This window comes from Thermobia domestica, chromosome 7 (assembly GCF_964235325.1).
Source record: "Thermobia domestica chromosome 7, izTheDome1.hap1.1, whole genome shotgun sequence".
Classification (NCBI taxonomy): domain Eukaryota; kingdom Metazoa; phylum Arthropoda; class Insecta; order Zygentoma; family Lepismatidae; genus Thermobia; species Thermobia domestica.
Window position 1 is genome coordinate 202158850 of NC_137460.1, and position 20165 is coordinate 202179014.

At 36.4% G+C, this 20165-nt stretch overlaps 1 protein-coding gene across 1 annotated transcript in view; it reads left to right on the forward strand.

Annotated features, from left to right (window-relative positions):
* Positions 1–18394, forward strand: part of LOC145690660 (uncharacterized) — a 147445-nt gene extending 129051 nt beyond the window's left edge. Inside the window, exons 17-18 of the mRNA XM_081765775.1 lie at positions 5363–5475; positions 16825–18394. Coding sequence (XP_081621901.1) covers positions 5363–5475; positions 16825–17805 — 1094 coding nt within the window. The 3' untranslated portion in view covers positions 17806–18394. The remainder of the gene's footprint in view (positions 1–5362; positions 5476–16824) is intronic.
* The last annotated feature ends 1771 nt before the right edge of the window (positions 18395–20165 follow it).

Consider the following 20165-nt stretch of genomic DNA (forward strand, 5'->3'; position numbering starts at 1 on the left):
TACCTAGGAACTTCACACATGTTGAGTTATTCTCAGCAGGCACTTCTTTTAGACTAAAAGTCATATGTTGAGTTTTATTCTCGTTAAGTAAAAAACCATTAGCCTTAAACCAAATCACAACCTGATCCCAAGTATTTTCAGTTATAGAATTAAGTCTACTGAAAATACTTGGGATCAGGTTGTGATTTGGTTTAAGGCTAATGGTTTTATATTAATTAATCCAACTAGAATTATATTTTAGTTCCTTTTGCAGCCATAATTCCATTCTATCACGGTGCTAACTTTAAAGAGTTTGGATAAGTGATGCACATATATTTGTTGCCACAAAATTTCCCTATTCTAATACAAAAAACATACCTACTCAATTATATTAACTCTACACTAATAAATATAAATAGTTTTCATGTTAGAAGCATAATGTAGTAAAATATTCGCAAATTTCAGTTTTTCCCAAAACTTCCAGGATTAATGTAAAGTTTATATTAATCGTATGACACTACAATGAGAGTACCCTATCCGTCTTCCCGGAAGATTTTAATTTTTATGAAAAGAATCTCTCCATTGATTTGCTGTCGGTTTGTGACTTTGGTCATTTGTAGTTTTCTGTATCGAATTGATAGCCCACAAAAATTTTGCTACACGTAGTTATTTATTTATTTCTGCCTCTTTACATGATACCATATCAGAGGAAAGTAGTTTATAGCTGTTTCTTCAAATCTCCCAAACGTCTAGACCTATCGTGGTAGAACTTACACATTGGTTACTCACAAAGCCCCGAGAAGGGAGAGTTAACAGACACTTTTATCCTATTTTTAAATTGCGACACCTTGGGGCTGAGTCAACTTACAGCTAATCGAAATTCAAGAGTAGTATTTAAAGCTGCCAACTTTCGCTTGTGGTGTAGATATCCAAAATCCTCACGCTTACTTTTGTTGGAAAAAATGTTTAACTTTGGTGGGAGTGACTCAACTTTTATCTGATCGGATTTTGAGTTGCTTATAATTCTACATTATATTACAGGAGTAGAATTTTATTTATACATCTCACTAAGAGTGCCTTCTCTGAAACATACAAACACATAGGCTGCCTCTGGAAATTGATAAGAAACATCGTAGTGTACTAAATTTTAGCGTAAGCTTTTTTGCTAAATAAGTAATTACCTTTGAATTAATTTTTGAAAACAATTGACCAAAGTAGATCACTTGTAATAAATAAGTGTTACAATTTCGGCAATGGATCATTTGCCTTCATCAAACAAATACTTTTGAAGAAAAGTATCATAAAATGAGCTCATTAATGTTCATTTTGTTTTATCCACCGAGTCATTTTATTGTGAACTTTAAGCAACAGATTTGTGCAGTGTTAGTGCAGGTATCTTTGCTGAAGATGAATGTTCTGATTTCTGAGTTTTCAAGGTCTTTTAGAGTGCTCCATAAGGGGAAGTCGAATAATGTCAGGCCTGGAGATCCAGGGAGCCACTCCACGTGTCCTGTTACATTATTGGAGACATACTCAGATACAGAAGCAATATAATATCTAATCGTGTCCCCCTCAATATGTATGGTAGAAGTAGTGGAATAACCAATTAAAGGCCACCACATCCCCACATGCAAAAGAAAATTATGTAACATTTATTTCCTGTTGGTAGTGTAGATAAACTTTTTTTTAACAGACTGCTGTGAATTAGTAAGTCATAATAAATTGCAAGAATTTGGGTGTTTGTTGGTATCGTACAAATTCAGAAGTTACATAATATTTGGGTGTAACTTTTCATTCAATTATAAAAGTAAAATTAAAATTTAAAATAAAAAAATAAAAAATGAATAAAACATTATTTAAGTTTGCAGTTGGAGTACGGGACAAAGGGGTCAATGATAATTTACAATAAATTAATTTTCGTGCAGCTTTTGAATTGAATAACTCCTTATTAATGGCAATAATAAGTATTTACAGACATGCACTAGTCCGTAATCAATAAATGGAAATCGAAGTCAAATGCAGTAAATATACATCCACATTAAGTAATGATTCAATTACCAATGTATAAAATTGGAGTACTTTACTCTTATGTACTTTTAAGATTCGATACTACTTAATAGTATATAGTAACTTTTATACGTATATGTAACTATCTCGTATAAATTACAACTTTCAAATTCCAAGGTTAACATTGATAGGTTCTACTATCGTGAGACGTTGTTCTACCTTGAAATGTTCCTTATGATATGAAAGCACACTTCAGAGCTAACGCGCCTCCAGATATATAATTCTACTTAACTGCACCAAGTGGATTTACCTTCCAGATCACAGCTGTTCAACACAGCTTTTTCAGAAAGTTTTTTGTTCCTCTCCAAATCTCTCTCGGATGAAGCGGATGTTACAGTCTTCACCGACCGGTCCAGTATCCTGGAAAACTATTCACACATACACCATCAGTAAGCTATAACAGCATATAAGTGTGTTGTGATAGAAGTAATCTTAAATGTGACCGTCAGGACTAGGAAGTTACTGAGATACTTCGTCAACATATTATCGGCAAGTACTTTGCATCGTCTAGTGTGCCATCACTGAATATGGGATCCATAATTTCTTGGCTCTGAATTCCATAACATACCATAGTAATCTCCCGTTAACATAATTGAAAGGTCCAAAACGCACTAGTGCATTCACTTCACCGTGCACAAAGAAGAGAATCCTTCCATTGATTAACACTAACCTTGAGAACATGAGATTGGTTGTGCTTTACTATACAGCTTATTTTTGAACCAGTCATGTGCCTGGCTCATTGTCATCTAATTCCATGTGCAGTTGAATACGGATGCCATTTATTATTGTGAAGTATTTTTCTAATTGTTCTTCGAATCACATTTGATTCCAGTGACCAACAGATATTGCGTTTTGATCTTCTGACTAAAGTGCAGCCACAACTTCAATTGCCGTGCCTGGGTCATTGTTGTTTTCAGCCATCCGCTACGTGCGTTCTTGTACTGCCCTATTTTTTTAAATTTCTATATGTATTGTGTGAAATGCCCAATATATCAGACTGTGCTTCGGCTGCCACTAATGAAGACTATCTCAATCCAATCCTGAAAGGATAACACCATTCGATATCACTTGGAATAGAAACAAAAACGTCGTTATAAGTCGCATAACCTCCTTCAGACGTCATTGTTCCCTTAACAAATAAAGATAGCCTCAAAGTAATTTCATAAATTTTAGTCTTAATCGATGTTATGAGATACCCATACTATTTTACGCGTGCAGCAGAAGTTCTGTGAGTTGCCTTTTTATGTTGGTGAGTCACTGAGATCTGATGTATTAACTTGATGTATTCATGATATGTTTTATTCTGCTGTCTAGTACCGTAGAATATTGGACCCTACAATTAACAAGGATATTTTAGGAGCTTGAAAAAGAATCGGTAAAATTCATTAAGACGCTAAAGAATAGCAACCTTCGGGATACATTAGCGGCCAAACCTCACGGGTAGTGGTAAAATTCTCGACCCGGATTCAAGATGGTTGTCATTATGCTGATACCCTACCTCAATTTGATCAATTTGATTTAACTTGTTTCGGTTTTTTTTTTCTCAAAATTTTAGAAACCCAAGCAAATTTACTCTGATTTTGACCCTATTAAAAGAACCACGATAACATACAGTAAGACAAATTGCAAACTGAGCCGTAGTCTCCAGCAGCAACATCGTGTCTTCAACTATTGGACAAACTATAGGTCCCACGATGGTAAAACACAGCAGAACGTGAATCAAATAAGTTCAGTTCATAAATCATCCTCCCAAGAATCAAGGATTTGGAACCGTTGTCCCCGTAGATGGTTGCTTAAAGAACGGAAGAAATCGTAATCTGATAGTGCAGTGTGAGAAATATGGTATCTCCATGAGCGTTTATCGTGAAGCAGAATAACACATTAGCGATTCACAAGCACTGGCTCACGGTTTTCAGTCTTTCATCGGACGTTCAGTTGCTGTACACACTTCATTAATCATTTGGGCAAATTATAACAGTTCACCCTATACGATATCCCAACTAGTCTACCAAACAGCGCAACCTGTTGATGCAATGGTAGTTTGGGAGTTGGTTCATATGTAGCTGACCAGTGGTGATAAAGCCGTGTGGCATCGTAAGGAAAGCACTCTAGCACTTTGTTCAGGAATAGGTCCATCTCTTGACGAGGCAGCAAACAACCAAACATTTGCTCATGTTACTTTGTGAGCCGCAGTCAATTAGTGTGCGACTTATCGTCCCACTTTGTGTGTCTGAAACTATTAAAGGTGTTGGCAGTTGTTTTCTTAGCTGTAGTTGAATTTCAATACCTCACATGTTTGTCCATTATCAGCCTCAACAATCGCCTTGGGTGCCATGTCTGTGCCTTGTGGATGTCCCGTTGGATCATCTGAGAGCGATTCATTACCAATCTTAGATTTTTAAAACCACAGTTTGTTGGCGCATTTACCACCTAAACAAATACTTAGCATATTTAACTTCACTTTTCAGTAGTGTTTGTTTCCAATTTAACGGAGGCTCAGTGTTAAAACTCCAACATACGGTGCGAGGAATTCCTGTTCCATCCCAGGCCATGTGAATTCCTAGTGGACAGCATTGTATCAGAGAGTTTTCTCGTAGTTCTCGCGTTTCCTCCACGTTCTCATTCCACCAATTGTTTCATAATCATTTACTTGTTTATCATCCCTCTTATTTAGCCTGGAGGACATATTCATGAGACGTAAAACTTGAAATTGCATTTAATTTTATTTTTGTTGACCAGTTTAAGCTCGTAAAGGATACAGGTCGATATAACGTTGTTTGGGGTTTATGTTTGACTTGTTGTCAGTGGCGTATTTAGGGGGGGGCTTCCGGGCTTAAGCCCCCCCCCCCGAAATCTTACTTACTATAGTAAAGTATATGAAATATCTTGCAGAATTTTCACATTTTCAGGCAAAGCCCTCCCCGAAAGTTAGCAAAGCCCCCCCCCCCCGAAAGAAAATCGTAAATACGCCACTGCTTGTTGTTATTGGTGTTCCTGTTTAAATGATGACTATTATAATGTTACATTCCTCGTTTCTTTATCTGGAAACGAGAGGTATAGGAACTCGTGCAGTACCACCACCGCCAAAACTGTTTTGTGTACCTAAGGGGGAAAGTGTTTTCAGACTTATGTCTCACTCTATATTTCTTAATTTTTTGATTATTTTTGACAAGATTAAAGTTTTACATAAATGTATATTTTACTACTTTTAACACCTAAATATCCAAGTCCTAATTATTTTAAACAGATGCGTGTTTAAAATTGCTTTAGTTTTAGATATATATCAATGAACTGAGAACCGTTCTTCGGTTTTCAGGCATTGGTGCAGCGCCACCTGCAGAAACTTCTGAAAAGAAGAGCAGAGAGAAAGATGACGGTACCAATACATCTGCTCGAGTTCGTCCATATACGGGTTGCAGCCAAAAGAGGGTAGGTTCACAAATAAAGGTGATACATTCCATTTTACACAATATATGATTAAATAAAAGTTTAGCTTAACCGTATAACGTTAATATATTATAATGTATAATGATTAAAAATTTAATATATATATATATATATATATATATATATATAGGTATACGTACCCGTTCCTTACAGGCTTGTATAACCATACTTAATCATATAAGGTAATATCTGAAACCTTAACTGAATTCTTCAGTAACATAAAATAAGCATATATTAGATATAAACATACGCTTGACAACAATAATCTCCTATCAACGATAAGTAACTATATTATTTTGTGTATATATAAAATTTATAAAGTAAGATATTTTGATTCTTACTTTTTTCTTTGTATTTATAACAAACTTAATATCTTCTTCCTCTGCGGCTTGTGTAAATATATGACACTCATGGCCAAAGATTGATTACTTACCGTGGTATAAATAGCTCCCGAATAAATATGAATTATAGATTGTTCAAAAATAAAATTTCTGTAAGAAATCCTAGTTCGTGAATAACCTTTGGAACATACACGGCTTCTTCTCTCTAGTGTATTAATTGAACCACTATGAGAAGTCGCAGCATTTTAAACTACTCAGTCTCGTAGAAATACATATTCAGTATTAAGTGATATCATTGATACTCGACTTAATGTAAAATAACTAGCGTAGTATAATTGCTTATGCAATATTGACAAAATTCTTGTAACAAATACCTTTCATTATTTATATTATATCTTTCTTGCAGTATTCATTCTTTTCTTTTTTCTCCTTTTCTAATGACGTAAGCCAGAGTGCTTCGTCATAAAGCTTCATACATGTGATACAGAGTATCTTGTTTAACAAAGTTATTTGCTTAGCACATTCATAAGATGTTTTCGTACAGAAATAACAGCAAAATAAGTTAACAAATCTTATATTAGTGGTTTAAAAGTCTGGCTATAATAGGTACGGAGCCAAAAAGATTATATACTAGTTTGTATACGAAGTCAAACTGTTGTCTGTTCTATTAGGAAATTTACAAGAATAGCTGATATAAGAATAACAGATCAAGACAGAATTAACATAAGGTTTAAGTATCAAGATTGATTAAGATAGTTTCGTAAATAAAGAATTAACAGTGTTAATAATAACAGGGCTCATAGCGAGCCACTTTTTTTAAACTAAAAGTTACTTTTTCGTGTGATTTATATTTTGCATTGGCAGTTTTCTAAGAAAAATATAAAAATAAGTAGAAAAGGGAGGAAACTTATTACTCATTACTTTTCTGAAAGCTTCAGTACTTGCTGCCACATGTGAAACAGTCAGCTTTATTATCACTTCAGCTTTTATTCTTTTTAAAGCACAGTGGATGGTTGGTGGATGCTTAAGCTCTCAAGGTGGGGTTGAGAACCCTTCTGTGTCTATTCTTTCTTCTATCATAATAGTCTTTTAGTTTTCTCTCGTAATAGTTAACGCTCCGCTCAACGTTGTGTGTGTGTTTCATCATGTTCTTCTTGTGTTATGCTTCTTGTATGTTTTTAAGGTAGGTGATGAATTTGAATATTTCATGGCTTTGAGAATTCTCATTGCTAAGTTAAATGTAATGTCTGGGATGAAGAAATTCGGAAATAGGCCAGAACTGGTTTCACTTACTCAGAAGCTTCTTACATCTGCTAAGTCTGCTTACCGTAACTACAAAGCATACTTAGAAAACCTAAGAAAGGAGGAAGCTCAAAAAGAAGAAGTAAAGAAGAAAAAATGAAACATAACAACAAACGAGAGAGGTGATGGAGAAATTGACAAAGGAAAAACGGGGCATGATGAGATTTTGGTAACTTTTTGGTCACTTTTTCGTGTGCTTTTGGCCACTTTTCAACTGTTTACAAGAGACCAGACCACTATGAACCCTGTAATGATTAAGTGAAACGCATATAAGATATGCATGAATTAAGGTAAAATGTCGAGTCAGTAGATCAATTTGTTAATATTATCCGTTTTACCTATATTGAGTAAGTAGTGATAAAAATTATCGTGCTCTGCTCATTTAATACCTCTTTGGAGCATTGAAATTTTATAAAGCAATAGAACTAGGATAAAAGCAATAAAAATGTTATATCTATCTTGCATTGATATAGTTTATATTCAGTATCACCCAGTACTCGTCAATTTGTAAAACATCGGTTTGCATTCAATTTCATATTCTCTTTTGGAATTCGTAGAGAGATTGGGTCTGTTGTCGGTTAGAGGCACATCTGTGTATGCCGGGACACCTGACGGGCACGTGTCAGTTGTTATTGATATTAGAAGGTACAAAACCTTTTTAAGCTGCTCTTCCTGGGATTACTAAAGGTGGTGTTATTAGAATTATTATTCTTATGATACCGTTTTGGCTTCAAGTTGTTTCTATGCATATAATTGTTAGCCATTACATTATTTCGTATAGCAAACTTATTCTACCTTTTTTTCATATTGTTCCCTTGCTGATTCTCGATTAAATTGCTGTTATCGTAATTTTTTATGAACACCAATACATGGTCGAAATTTAAACGTTTAAATGATTAACAATTTCTTTCGTAACTTAAATAGTAACTGAATATGGATAGATGTATTTATTCTCGAATCAGGTTGGTATGGCTTTAACGAAGTCTGTAATACTTTTATTTGATCTAGAATCAAATTTGCAGTTTCTGATTTGAGCATCCTTATTGCTAAAACCAAATCGTTTTCAAAATTATTTGAGTTAATACATTTCAAATCTCCATAATTATACAGTGTACACTGTTGGCCTAATCAAACAGAGAGGCCGCGGTGTCCCAGTGGTAGGTCGGTTACCTCTGGTTCGCGAGGTACTTGGTTCGATCCCAGTCCGCAGCAAGTGGGCTTTGTAGTGGACAAACACTGTGCTTTGGTTTTCTCGGGGTTCTTTCGTTTCCTTACATTTTCTTCATTCCGCCAATTTGTTCATCATCATCATCATCACTATCTTCCTTAACCTCGGAGCATAATCGTAGGACGTAAAAACGTAGAAAAATAATTAATAAACCAAATAGAATGAAGTAATGAAAGAAGTAGAACTTCTAAATATCTACTTTTGTTTATTCCCATTAACATTACTCTGAAAATGCACTAACAGTTATATCATGTATACTTCCCCTATACCTAATAAATAAATAAACTGAGGTCGTTGATCTTTAAACTACTCTTATGGCTATGAGGGGTTTCACGATATTTCTGACCTTCAAGATTCCAACGTTACACCTCTTCATGTGCTTAAGCGCCATCTATACTTTTTCAAAGCATAAGTAATCTATATTTTGCCTATATTTATTTATTTATTTATTTATTTTTAAAGCTGCATACTATCAATGACTCCCCTTCCAATTCGTTCAGATTAACCCTGAAGGCAATTTCCTATTAACAGGTCAAGTTGTTATTTTGTAATGTCTGGATATAATTTGAGGTACATAGTAAATTGTCCGATGTATTCGAGAATAAACTGGCCCCAGTAGATTACACTATTAATTATCATTATAGCGTCCCATGCATAAGATAATGAGCAGTGATTACATAATGTGATAAAATATTAATAGAAGTACCCTAGAAATCCAGTACCTACTAAATCAAACGTGTGAACCTTTCGTTCTAGAGACAAGCACCCTAGCATTTTGCCCTAAGCTCTGTTGAAAGTAACCAGTTGAGGAATTCTTTAATCATTTTTCGTTATATAATAGTTTGATACGTAATAAGAAAACAGAGTAGAAAGGGGGCATTGTAGTATTGATAAAAATATGCGAAATAATTTAAGTAATATTAAAATTTCCGTTGCAGTAGTCATTTGCTAACTTCAGGAATCATTAGAATTAGCCTTAATTTGGTGTTCCCATCCAGGGCTGAGCGCAATCCTCCAACTTTACAATTCTTCCCCTCATTTTACCAGCCTCCCCCTTTAAATATACCTTTCTTCTCCAGTTTATCGTTCTTCAGTGTGATTGTACCATTTTCGATGGAAAATTGTCACCTCCCACTTAATCTCATGGGCACAACCTGTGTTTTGTGCCTTAAAAGCCGCCTGTAGACATTTGTGTTCCCATTAAGATTTTAATTATAGTAATTTCCTACAATAAATATTTGTCAAAAGAAAATGTAAAAATAAACTGAAGGTAGGAACGGTGTTATTTCTGTATTGTCTGTGTTATGAAATTGCATTTCCTCATATATTTTCTCCTGTCTCGCCCCTTTCTGACTAAGGGAAGTTGTAATAAAGAGTTGTAACAGGTTAATAATAGAGATATTAGTTCTTTGGTTACAAAGTGTTAAGCATAAACTGCTTTTCATGTATGTAGTCCCGAATTCGATTTGAAATTCGTGTATAATTTTCATTGTTGATTTGTCATCAGCTAGAATTAACAGCGTTTGAAACTGATATGGTAGTCACAAGACACTTGCGTGCCCATACCGTTCCTGAGTTGAAAGGCCGGGAAAATTGTTTTAGGTAGATCCCTTCACCACACGCACATTTAAAGGTAACTAGCCATTTGAACAAAATTCAGGAATGTAGGAAACAAGTCTTGGTTGCAGTTTATATGGAGTTCTGACCAACCGTGATATCAATGATTCGCAAAAGAGTAGTCACTTTTGGGTTGCGTGTGATGTGGACATAATACAAAGACCCTATTTCATTGTTTCTGGTGAACTTTGTGATTAAGCAGCGTACGCGCCTCTGGCGTGGGAGACCCGGGTTCGATTTCCGGCGGAAGCTCATGTGGTTCGAATTCCATGTTAATCAGTAGGTCCACATCTCATATAGCCTCGCTGCTAAAATGGACGTTAAACTTAAAATCAACTCAACTGATTGTTTCTGGTGTTGGTTACTGAGTTTCGAATACATCGATGTGACACATACGGAGTGGTGGTTTTACAAGTCTAATGTCTCAGTTCCCCCTTTTTTAAAAGTTGCACTAGTGTTTTAATTATGTATAGTTCGCCAAGTCAGATTTACTCGTTAATGCATATCATCATCATAGGTATTCTGCCATTATTGGCAGTCACTTGCCGCAACTGAGAAGCTTCCATGCTCCACGGTCTTCCGTTAACCTCTTCGTCTTCTCGTACGATTTGTTTTCGTTGATATCGTCCATCATTTGTATAGTCTTCTTCATCCCCTCCCTCTTTCTTGCTACCATACCTCTAGCAGGTCTCTCATGATACAGTTCCTTCATATCAAAGGACCCAACCAGTTTCTCTTCGTCTTCTGAATAATATCTGAAATTGTTTTTTCTCTCCCACATTTCTAATACCCTCTCATTCGTTTTCCGTTCGACCCAGCTGATTCAATTCTTCTGCATCCCACATTTCGAAAGCTTCCAGTCGTTTTTCATCGTTCTTGCGTATAATAATTTAAAATATTATTAGCGTTTAACGGAGGAGGTGTTGTGTCTAAAGATTAGACACATAGCAATCCATACATTTCTTTAAGCTGAACAAAATGATACAGGGTACTGTGAATCCTGGTGCATACTTTAAGTAAACGTAAAAATTGATGCTCTGTGATAACTATGACACGTGTTAAAATGAAACTTAGGTTAAAGTATGCCCTCGTCAAACTTTACATGATAATATTAGGAAGATAGCAGTGTACGGTATAATTAATGATATAGTTCAAAATTGTGATTAACTCTTGAAACTGTAATTTTTGTTCAACTGTAATATTATCCCAATATGAGACATATATCAGTTGACAGATCGCATCTGACGGAACAAACTGACATGATTAACGGTAAATTCTCATGTACAGTTTTCGAGAAAATCGAAGCAAAGTAATTTTGTGGCGGTAAAAAGTATGTTGTTCGCTGTCAATAATAATGGGTAGTTTTCTTTTGCTGGAACAGATCGTGTATTTATTTATGTAATGTATATGTTTAAAAAAAACTGTTAACTAGTAGATTGTGTCTGTTGTTTTTCTTCCAATGGTAACGCATACTCCCAGTAACGCTTACTCCCATCGTACTTGTAATATAAAGCGAAATTAAAGTAACTCCGTGAATACATAAAGATTCGCGCTCTAATTTCTTTGTGTGAGGAAAAAGAATGGCTTAAGACCAGGAACACTTATACATTATGCATTTAGAAGGTAGTTTAAATCACAGACTATTAACACTATTAGGGAGGTAATTCTTATACAGAAACTACATGTCTACCTGCATACACCCACATGAAAACAATAAATTTGTAGCAAGTGAAGGATACTAGTTAAGAGCAAAGTTGATCTTCAATATACACGTTACTTGATCAGTAGGTAGTGTTTCCAATTAGTTCTACTTATGGGACCCCCTTATAAGTTGACTTTGGAGTTTCAGGTTTCAAAAATTAATTACTTACAAATATCCTTAGAAGCGAAATGTTGATTTGAAAAAAGTACATAAAACTACGAACATCAGAAAGGAACTACTACATAAATAATTAATATATTCCTGACCAGAGTATATACTTTTTTATTAAAAATAAAATAAGCCATAACAATTTCAGCTGTAACAATCAGAATTATATAACAATAATAATTTAATATTATGAAGATATCTCTTCTAAGTAATTTCGGATGAAGATAATGTTAAGTTATTGAAACTGTTATGGCTTATTTTAATTTTAATATATATATTGTAAAATTCTCTCCTTCAATATAGCAGATGTCAAAATTATACTCGGCTAAGAAAAGTATAGCGTGTGTATTTTCCTACTTTGTCCGGATGCGTGTGTAGAGAAGTAAGACATTTAGCGTCTGTAAACAATTTAAATTTACGATTAAGTAGGAAATATCTGAATTTGCGTAAAGCATACGTAATAGCGTATAGTTCTTTTTGCCAGACTGAACTTTTAGTTTCGGCTGTTGTAAGAGGACGGCTGCAATACGAAACAATTCTTTCTTCGTCTGTGTGGGGGTTATAACATGCTAGTACCTCCCCGATTTGGTGTGAGCTTGCGTCAATATACAGCCTTATCTCTAGTTTTTCGTCAAAATGGTAGAAAGATGGGGCTTTCAAAATGTTATCTAAATTGCTATTTCCGGTGAGATGCTGATCTTTTCCTCTGATACAAGGAATCCGAATACACGGAGTTCTTTGTATAGTAAGTGTGTCTTCTTGGGATTGGCTCTAAAGTCATGCTTCCGAAGTTTTTGGAATAAAAGCTCCAAATCTGAAAGTTGTTGTTGCCACGTATAAGAACCAATTACGAGGTCATCTACAAACTTGTAATACGTTTTGGCAAGCCATCTAATATCATTTTAATTACAATAGTCAGCGATTGAAAACTTGTACAATGGCCCATCTCGCACCTTAGAAATGTATAACTTTTGCGTGTATGATTCACCTCAAAAGTCATGTATTTGGTGCTTTTTGGATGCAATAAGATTTGGTGATAACTTTGGGAAATGTCCAGGTTCGAAATTATGGTTTTCCCTTTTAAAACCTGCAGAACATCTTCTGTAGACTGAAACGGGATGCTTATATATTTGGTATAACTATTACATGCCTGTAGATTCAATACAAGCCTGAAATATGAACTGTTTGTTTTCTTGATCGCAATTAGAGGCAAAGAGTAATTACTCGTCTGTGTCTCAGTTATGATTTTGACATCTAACAGTTGTTGTATCTGCTTATCAATTTGGTCCCTTATTCCTAATGGAATAGGTGAGGAACGATGATGAAATGACGCACTTTTATCTATGCGTATTTTATGCTCGTATCCCCTAAAATAACCTATATCCTCCGGACTGTATGAAAAAACCCTGTATTTATATAATAAATTGCTTACAGCAATTCTCTGGTGTTCCGGTAAGTTGGGATTTATATTGAAAAGATCAATGTTAAAAGTTTTAGCGGTCTGTTTTAGTCTTTCCTGTATCTCTTGAGTTCTAAATTGATGTTTTTTTTTCCTTTTCGTCTTCTTCAATTTTGAAAGAAAATTCTTCCACGTCCTCCTCTGTATACGCCACTGGTGTGCCTTTACTTAAAGTTATTATGCGCGCCGTAGGGTTTGAGATTAACAACGTAAGGTCATTACTTGGTACTCTCATGGTCATTGCTTCCAATCCGTATCTTTCTAATATTGATTGCAGTGGAGTGACAATGAAAAATGTTGCATCATGATTTTCCTTCGGAATTGAAACCGGAAAGTAGAAATGTGATTTTGCTGGGATAGTAATTTCACTAGCTGTGAATACATTAGCGTTTCTCTGCAAATACAAAGAACGAGTAGTTGCTTGCGACATTTCCTCCGTCTCTCTTTTTTCCTTGGGAAAAGTAGGCTTTCTAGGATATCTATATAATGATATAGAATTATGCTCTAGGTCTGTTTGAGAGAAAAGTCGAATGAAAATGTCATTCCCCAAAATCAGACTGAAGTCTGCATCTATAATGCGAAAATAATGTGAAAAGGTAATGGTGCCAATTTTAAATTTAATTAGAGCTATTTCCTTCAAAGTCAGAACTATGTTAGCAATGCCCTTGATACGAGTCTAAAATGGTATTAATTTGCAATTTGGAGGTACGTCTCGTCTGGACCATAAACAAGACTGGATACTGTGTCTAGGTAGACTGCCTGAATTTACTGTAATATTAAGTAATAATTTATTATTTTCTGTCCCCAGTTTGGCGTGTTCTCGGCGATCGTTAGGTTGCCTGAGTGTAAAAATTGTCCTCCGTATCACTAAAAGTTTCCACTATTGCCTGTTCTTTTTGAATGTGATGGTTTTCTAATTGTGGTGGTTTCTGTATGGCCGCGCCGACTTTTCTGGAATGGCCCGCGAGGCTTGACTTTGGCCTGCGAGCCGACCTATGCGTTTCCCTGGTTGGAATTTTTAGGATTATTCCAACACGAAGATGCGCCGTGGTTCTTCTTATAACATATTGAGCATACAGGTATTTTATCGCCTTTTACAAAGGCCTACCACCGTTATTTCCATTGGCGTTATTCTTTGCGTCCGCCTTTTGTTGTCCGTTTCCTTGACGTTTTCCTCCGTTATTATGCCTGAAATTAGTCTTCATGACCAGGGTGTCTAGCAGTCGGGAAAATCGGGAAAGTCGGGAATTTGTCTTAAATTTAAAAAATGGTCGGGAATTCGGGGATTTGTCTGGAATTTGCGAAAAAAAAGTCGGGAAAAGTGGAATTAAATTCCACATGTTGGAAATGATGCTGACGTTTGTCGGAGCGACTCCGTAAACCTCACGTTCCTAAATGCATCGCGATGTAGTACGTTTACATCGTATTTTTTTTTAAGTGTTCCTAAATACATCGCGATTCATTTCAACCGTTTTTCTATTTTCTACGTAGAAGCGGTTTAGAATGAGTCGGGAAAAATTTGGAAATGGTCGGGAAAAGTCTGGAAATTGCTGAGAGAAATTTGCTAGACACCATGCATTACATTCTGTGCTACCATTAATGATAATTCGGCCATTTGATTGGCTAGTTTAGTGAGGTCCGTGTGAGGAGGTAATGAGGGCGGGTTTTGACTCTAGTGAGGGTGAGGATTTGAAACTTTAAGTTGAGTGGAAGTTGACTGTGGAGGGGAAATATTCTGCAATGGAAGTGCAGAAGGTAACGATTGCGAATAACAAGGAGCAGGTTGGGTGTGTTGTACTGTAGAAGTTGGCTGTTGTGCATAGGTTGGCATTAACCAACTAGGATTAGAACCAACTTCGTTTGGTTATTAAAGTCATTTAAAGGAAGTGGTGAGGGCGATTATGTTGGTCGATTAAAGAATGAATTGCCTATGACAATTCCACATAGTTCCTCTTCTGCATGAGGTCCTGAGCTTTTTCTAATTCATGGAGTCGTTCCTGTAACTGCTGTACTGTATTGAATGATTCCAAAGCTATCTTCTGTAAAAAAAAAATTTCTTTGCAACCCCAATGAAAGAAAATGGATCTTCTGTTCCTCCGTAGCCTCTGGCATTAGCTGTCTAATGACCCTTAATTTTCTTAAGAAATATGAGTCGACCGGCTCATTTTCGTTCTGCTGTATTTGAAAAATTTCTAATTCTGCCTTATATGTTGGCAAATTTGGAGGAGACAATGAAATTAATTTAGTTTTAAGTTGGTCGTAATCTAGGTTGTTAAATTGATTTTGATTTTGTAATTGTAAGACAAAATCGAGAGCTACATCCTGTAAATACATTGGCAATATTTCTTTCTTCTTTTTGGGAGTCCATGCGTGGAGTAAAGCCAAATGATCGAATAACATAAAAAATCGATCCTGGTCGTCTGTACTGTAACCTGAGTATCTAGTTAGATTGGAAACATTAACAGGTATTCTGGAGCCTGATTCTGCCATATTACTATCGTTCTCTCTATACGTATTCTTTCCAGATCTAGTTGTCGGCATAAATGCCTGTCAGCCTAAAACGAATCAATTTACCGTTAAGAGTGTTATCGAAGTGCCGGATATTATCTTTATATAATCCTGTCTTATTATCACCAACGCTAATACACTGTACTTTAAAAAGTTTCTAAGTGTGTTTTCGTTAATAAAAATAGCGTCTCGTAGGAAAGTCCTTAAGAAATGACTGTTAAATAGATGCCGACGCATCTACAATGTAAAATTCTCTCAGTTTATGTAGGGTAGAGCAATTATCGTACTCGGGAGATTGGACTTTCCCATCACCTTTTATTATAAAAGATCTTCTTGAATACAGAAATATATTACAATAAGTAGTTTCCTCTAATATTTAAGGTAAGAAAGTAGAAGGAACCCAATGACCAGATTGTCGTAGGACTTTTGTAGATGAGGTTACTCTCTTTGACCAGGCGTCGTGAGAGAGGATGAGTTTGTGTGATTAGGTGTCTCTCGGTGACCGGGCGTCGTGAGAGAGAAAGGGAACCCAATGACCAAGCGTCGTAGGGCTTTTAGGAAAAGTGTCTCTCAATTGACCAAGCGTCGTGAGAGGGTAAGGTATTTCCAATGGCCAGGCGCCTTAGGGCTTTGGTGGTTTGATCAACCTGGATAGATTGATGCTTCTTGAGGCGTGCTACTGTCTTTTATCCTAAACTGTCGGCTACCTTCGATGATCTTCGTCTTGCCAGCTGTTGGCGATGGTGGGCAACTCCTCTTCGGTACTGTTGTCTGCATTGTATTTGTTTACTGCCAACACGTGTAGTACACACATGGTTACAGCATGATGTGAAGACATGCGGAACCTTACAATATAAAAAAGTATATGCTTTGGTCAGAAAGGTATTATTTGTCAAAAAGGAAATATAAGAACTGTGTCAAGTTGTCTTTATCAAGTATAAAAGTAAATTGTAGGTAGTATTTGTTTTTACTCTTGTGAATAATTGTTTCCTTTCTTTGATTGCAGGATTTTTTGAGTTGTCTGAAGAAAGTGCAGCGCATGGAAGACGTTCGAATCCAAACGAGTATTGAGGAGCATTCCCCCACTAAGAAGAAATTTTCCTATCTTCGTACAAAGGAGACTGAATCACCAGCGCCTTGCATTGAATGTCCAAGTCCCAGTAAAAACCTTGAACTTGGAGATTCTGTTGTGGAAAAGAAAGAGCCAGGGGTAGATGACAATAAAGAAAACAGCTTCCCAGCTGACAAAGAGATGGTGCCATTAGACCTACCGAATTGTAGTGAAGCAGAAAAGAGTGTCGTCCCTAAGAAACGTGCTGTGTCTGCTAGAAAAGGCGGTGGGAAGAAGACTAGTGTTAAATTAAAAAGCTCGCGTATTTCTGGGAAAGGGAAAAGCTCATACACCGCTGAAAGTAAAACTGATGTTACGTTAAACAGTGTATCTGAAAACACAACAACAATTAGTGCGAGTGATACAATACCAGGTGCTAATGGTATTGATGGAGTGAATAAAAGTTACTCTTCTGACTCAAGTAGTAGTTCCGGTGACAGTGATTATTTTACTCCGGAAGTGACACGACGAAAGCCTAATAATGTAGGAGATAGTGGGGAATCAGAAAAGCTTATGTTTGGTGGAATGACCAAACAGCCAGTGCAGAGACACGTATATCAAAGGAAGACGCGAAAACGTGCTTCGAAGTTCGCTAGAAGTAATTATAATCTTCGGGAGAAACGAGTACAGACACGTTATACAGACTACGTGTACGCAGAAGTATCAGAACTTGCAGACGGGAGAGGTTTTGATTACGTAACAAATATGTGCGTTAGAACGTGTTCCTGTAAACCGGAAAAAAAGTTCAGAAATTTACCTCATCTTCAGGATGATGGACAGCTTTCCAGCGAAATGAAGGCATTTTTTGATCGCGTTTGTCGAGAAGATCCTCTGGAAGGAACAAGTTGGATGCATACCAACAGTAAAGGACACTGATAAGGAAAAGAAGACATTGTTACTTCTTACGGATAAAATGTGTGCATGTGGAAGCGTGTGAGTGTGTGTGTATATATATATGTACGAAGTAGTTTATGTTTGCAGTGCTTTTTACTTATTGTAAAAAATTGTTTTAAAAGGCTGCTTGTGAATGTGGCACATTTCTTATCAGTAAAGTGAAGAAAAAAAGGTTCTTTTATATCAGTCCTAAGCATTTCGCTAAACTGCGAAGTGTAATGAAGTACAATGAAAAAAAAAGAAAAAAACTTTAATGTACTTTTTTAATCAAAAAGTATTGTTCATAGTTTATTTTGCGTGTAGATAGGTTTTATTTTATAAAAAAAAATGAAGTACAAATGTAAAACTTAGGAACAAACAGAAAAGTAAAGAAAACATCTTGGTATCGTTAATGTTAACAGCAGTTACAAATGCTGTTGTGAATGAAATCTCAAAAGTATGATATTTAAAACGTGTATCTGTGTAATGGCTTCAGTGGCATTGTCTATAGCCCATTTATTATCAGTCGGAGAAATTCCGGCATTGTGTACTATGACATACGCGGAATTAAATGTATATTCTTACAATGATATGACAATATGTAATATATATTATAAGCATGTCCTATAATTTTTAAATTCTGTGGTTGCTGTAAAGTGCAGCATTAATCTGTGAACACTCTTTTATCTTGTGCATTTTAGATAACAATGACTTCCAATGACTGCCGAGGTAGTAATTAGGTGGTAGGAAGGTGCTAGTGGGTAAGTGGGTTGTATACAAATACAGATTGAATCGTGTGTATATGTCCAAATTTGAACTCGAAATTGCTCCAGGAAAAGCCATGGCGCCACTATTTGTTGGCTACAGTGTGACTCCGTGTGTTTTGACAACAACCCTGTTCCATAACTTCCATTGTCAAAAGCTTGTACGAAGTACAAGAAAGAAAATCTGCAGTTCCTCTTTACAGGCTTTCTACAGGCTCCGGAGAGTAGTGACACGCTCTGGCACAAGTCCGGGGAGGATGAGGGGGGATATGTCTCCTCCAATCTTGGAACTGAGGAAGATTACCCTCATAATATTTTTTTTTTGGAGGGGAAGAAATGTGATAATCTGTGTCCGATTGACACAGAGGAAAGAGATGAAATTTCAGAACAAGCCTCAAATCTGCCCGCCTCCCAATGTTGAAGACAACTCTACTCCCCTGATCCTCCACAGCACTGTTGTTCAACTTCATAAATACTTTGAACATCGCTTAAAAAGAAAAGGAAACAAGATTAAGAGAACGGTCTTACCCCCCCCCCCGCCGAAGACAGATTTGTGCCGCTGGTGACAAGACGTGAACCAAGTGCTCGCTTCAGGAGACCAAACTCACAGAAATTCTCCGGACTGGCATCTGGTGACTTCACTGGCATGTTCTCAAATGAAGTAGCCTTGTTGCCGGTGATTGTCTTCATTCATTGCAAAAGTCTGTGCGTAGAATAAGATGTATGTGATGAGGCCATATCTTGGTTAAAATGGACTTGGTTTATAACATTTCCATAGAGACAAAGTAGGTCTTCTGTATAAGTAGGTTTCACTATATGTTGCTGATATTTTCTAGGCATCTGACTAATATTGAATCTACCATTGTGGCAGCATCCCACGACGAACATAAATTCTTTCGAGAAAGTTGCCTTGCAATGACAGATGAATTCTGGACGTGATCTTCTGGTTGCGAATTTCACCACAATCAGGTAGATCAAGTCAAGCTTTATCCAGTGTAGCGACGAACTTCCATCTGTCATGGATAGATGGCAGTCGTAGAGACGTCTCAAATTGCTCTTTCCTAACAGTGGTTCTCATTTATGAAATGTGTCTGGCACTGAAATATTTCCGGAGGTTTAATTTATCGCGCAGGGTGCGATTCACAGTTGCTCAGGACACGTGTAGTCTTGTAGACATCACACTTGTGTAGGGGGCCATTCGATGTTAATGCTTTTGATCGATACTGAGCGCGTGAGTAGGGATTGAAAGTTGGACACATATACATGACTCAACCTTCTGTAACATTCACTATCTCCCATCAGTGGTTCAGCTCAGCAATATTTGGAGAGTTATATTCACTCACAGGATATTTAATGATGATTAAAATACTTCAGGAAATTATAAGTTAATCCTATTTCTAACACAATACACACTTGTGCAGTTTGCTGCAGATACATGGTGGTGGCTTGATGTTGGATTCCCAGGTTATTGGATTCGATGCCAGGAGTAGAGTGGTGGGCAAGATCATCAGATTTACCGGCCCTGGACTTCTATCTATAAGAAGATTTAAAATATGTTGTGAAAATCAGTCATAAAATACATTGTATTTTGCTGACATT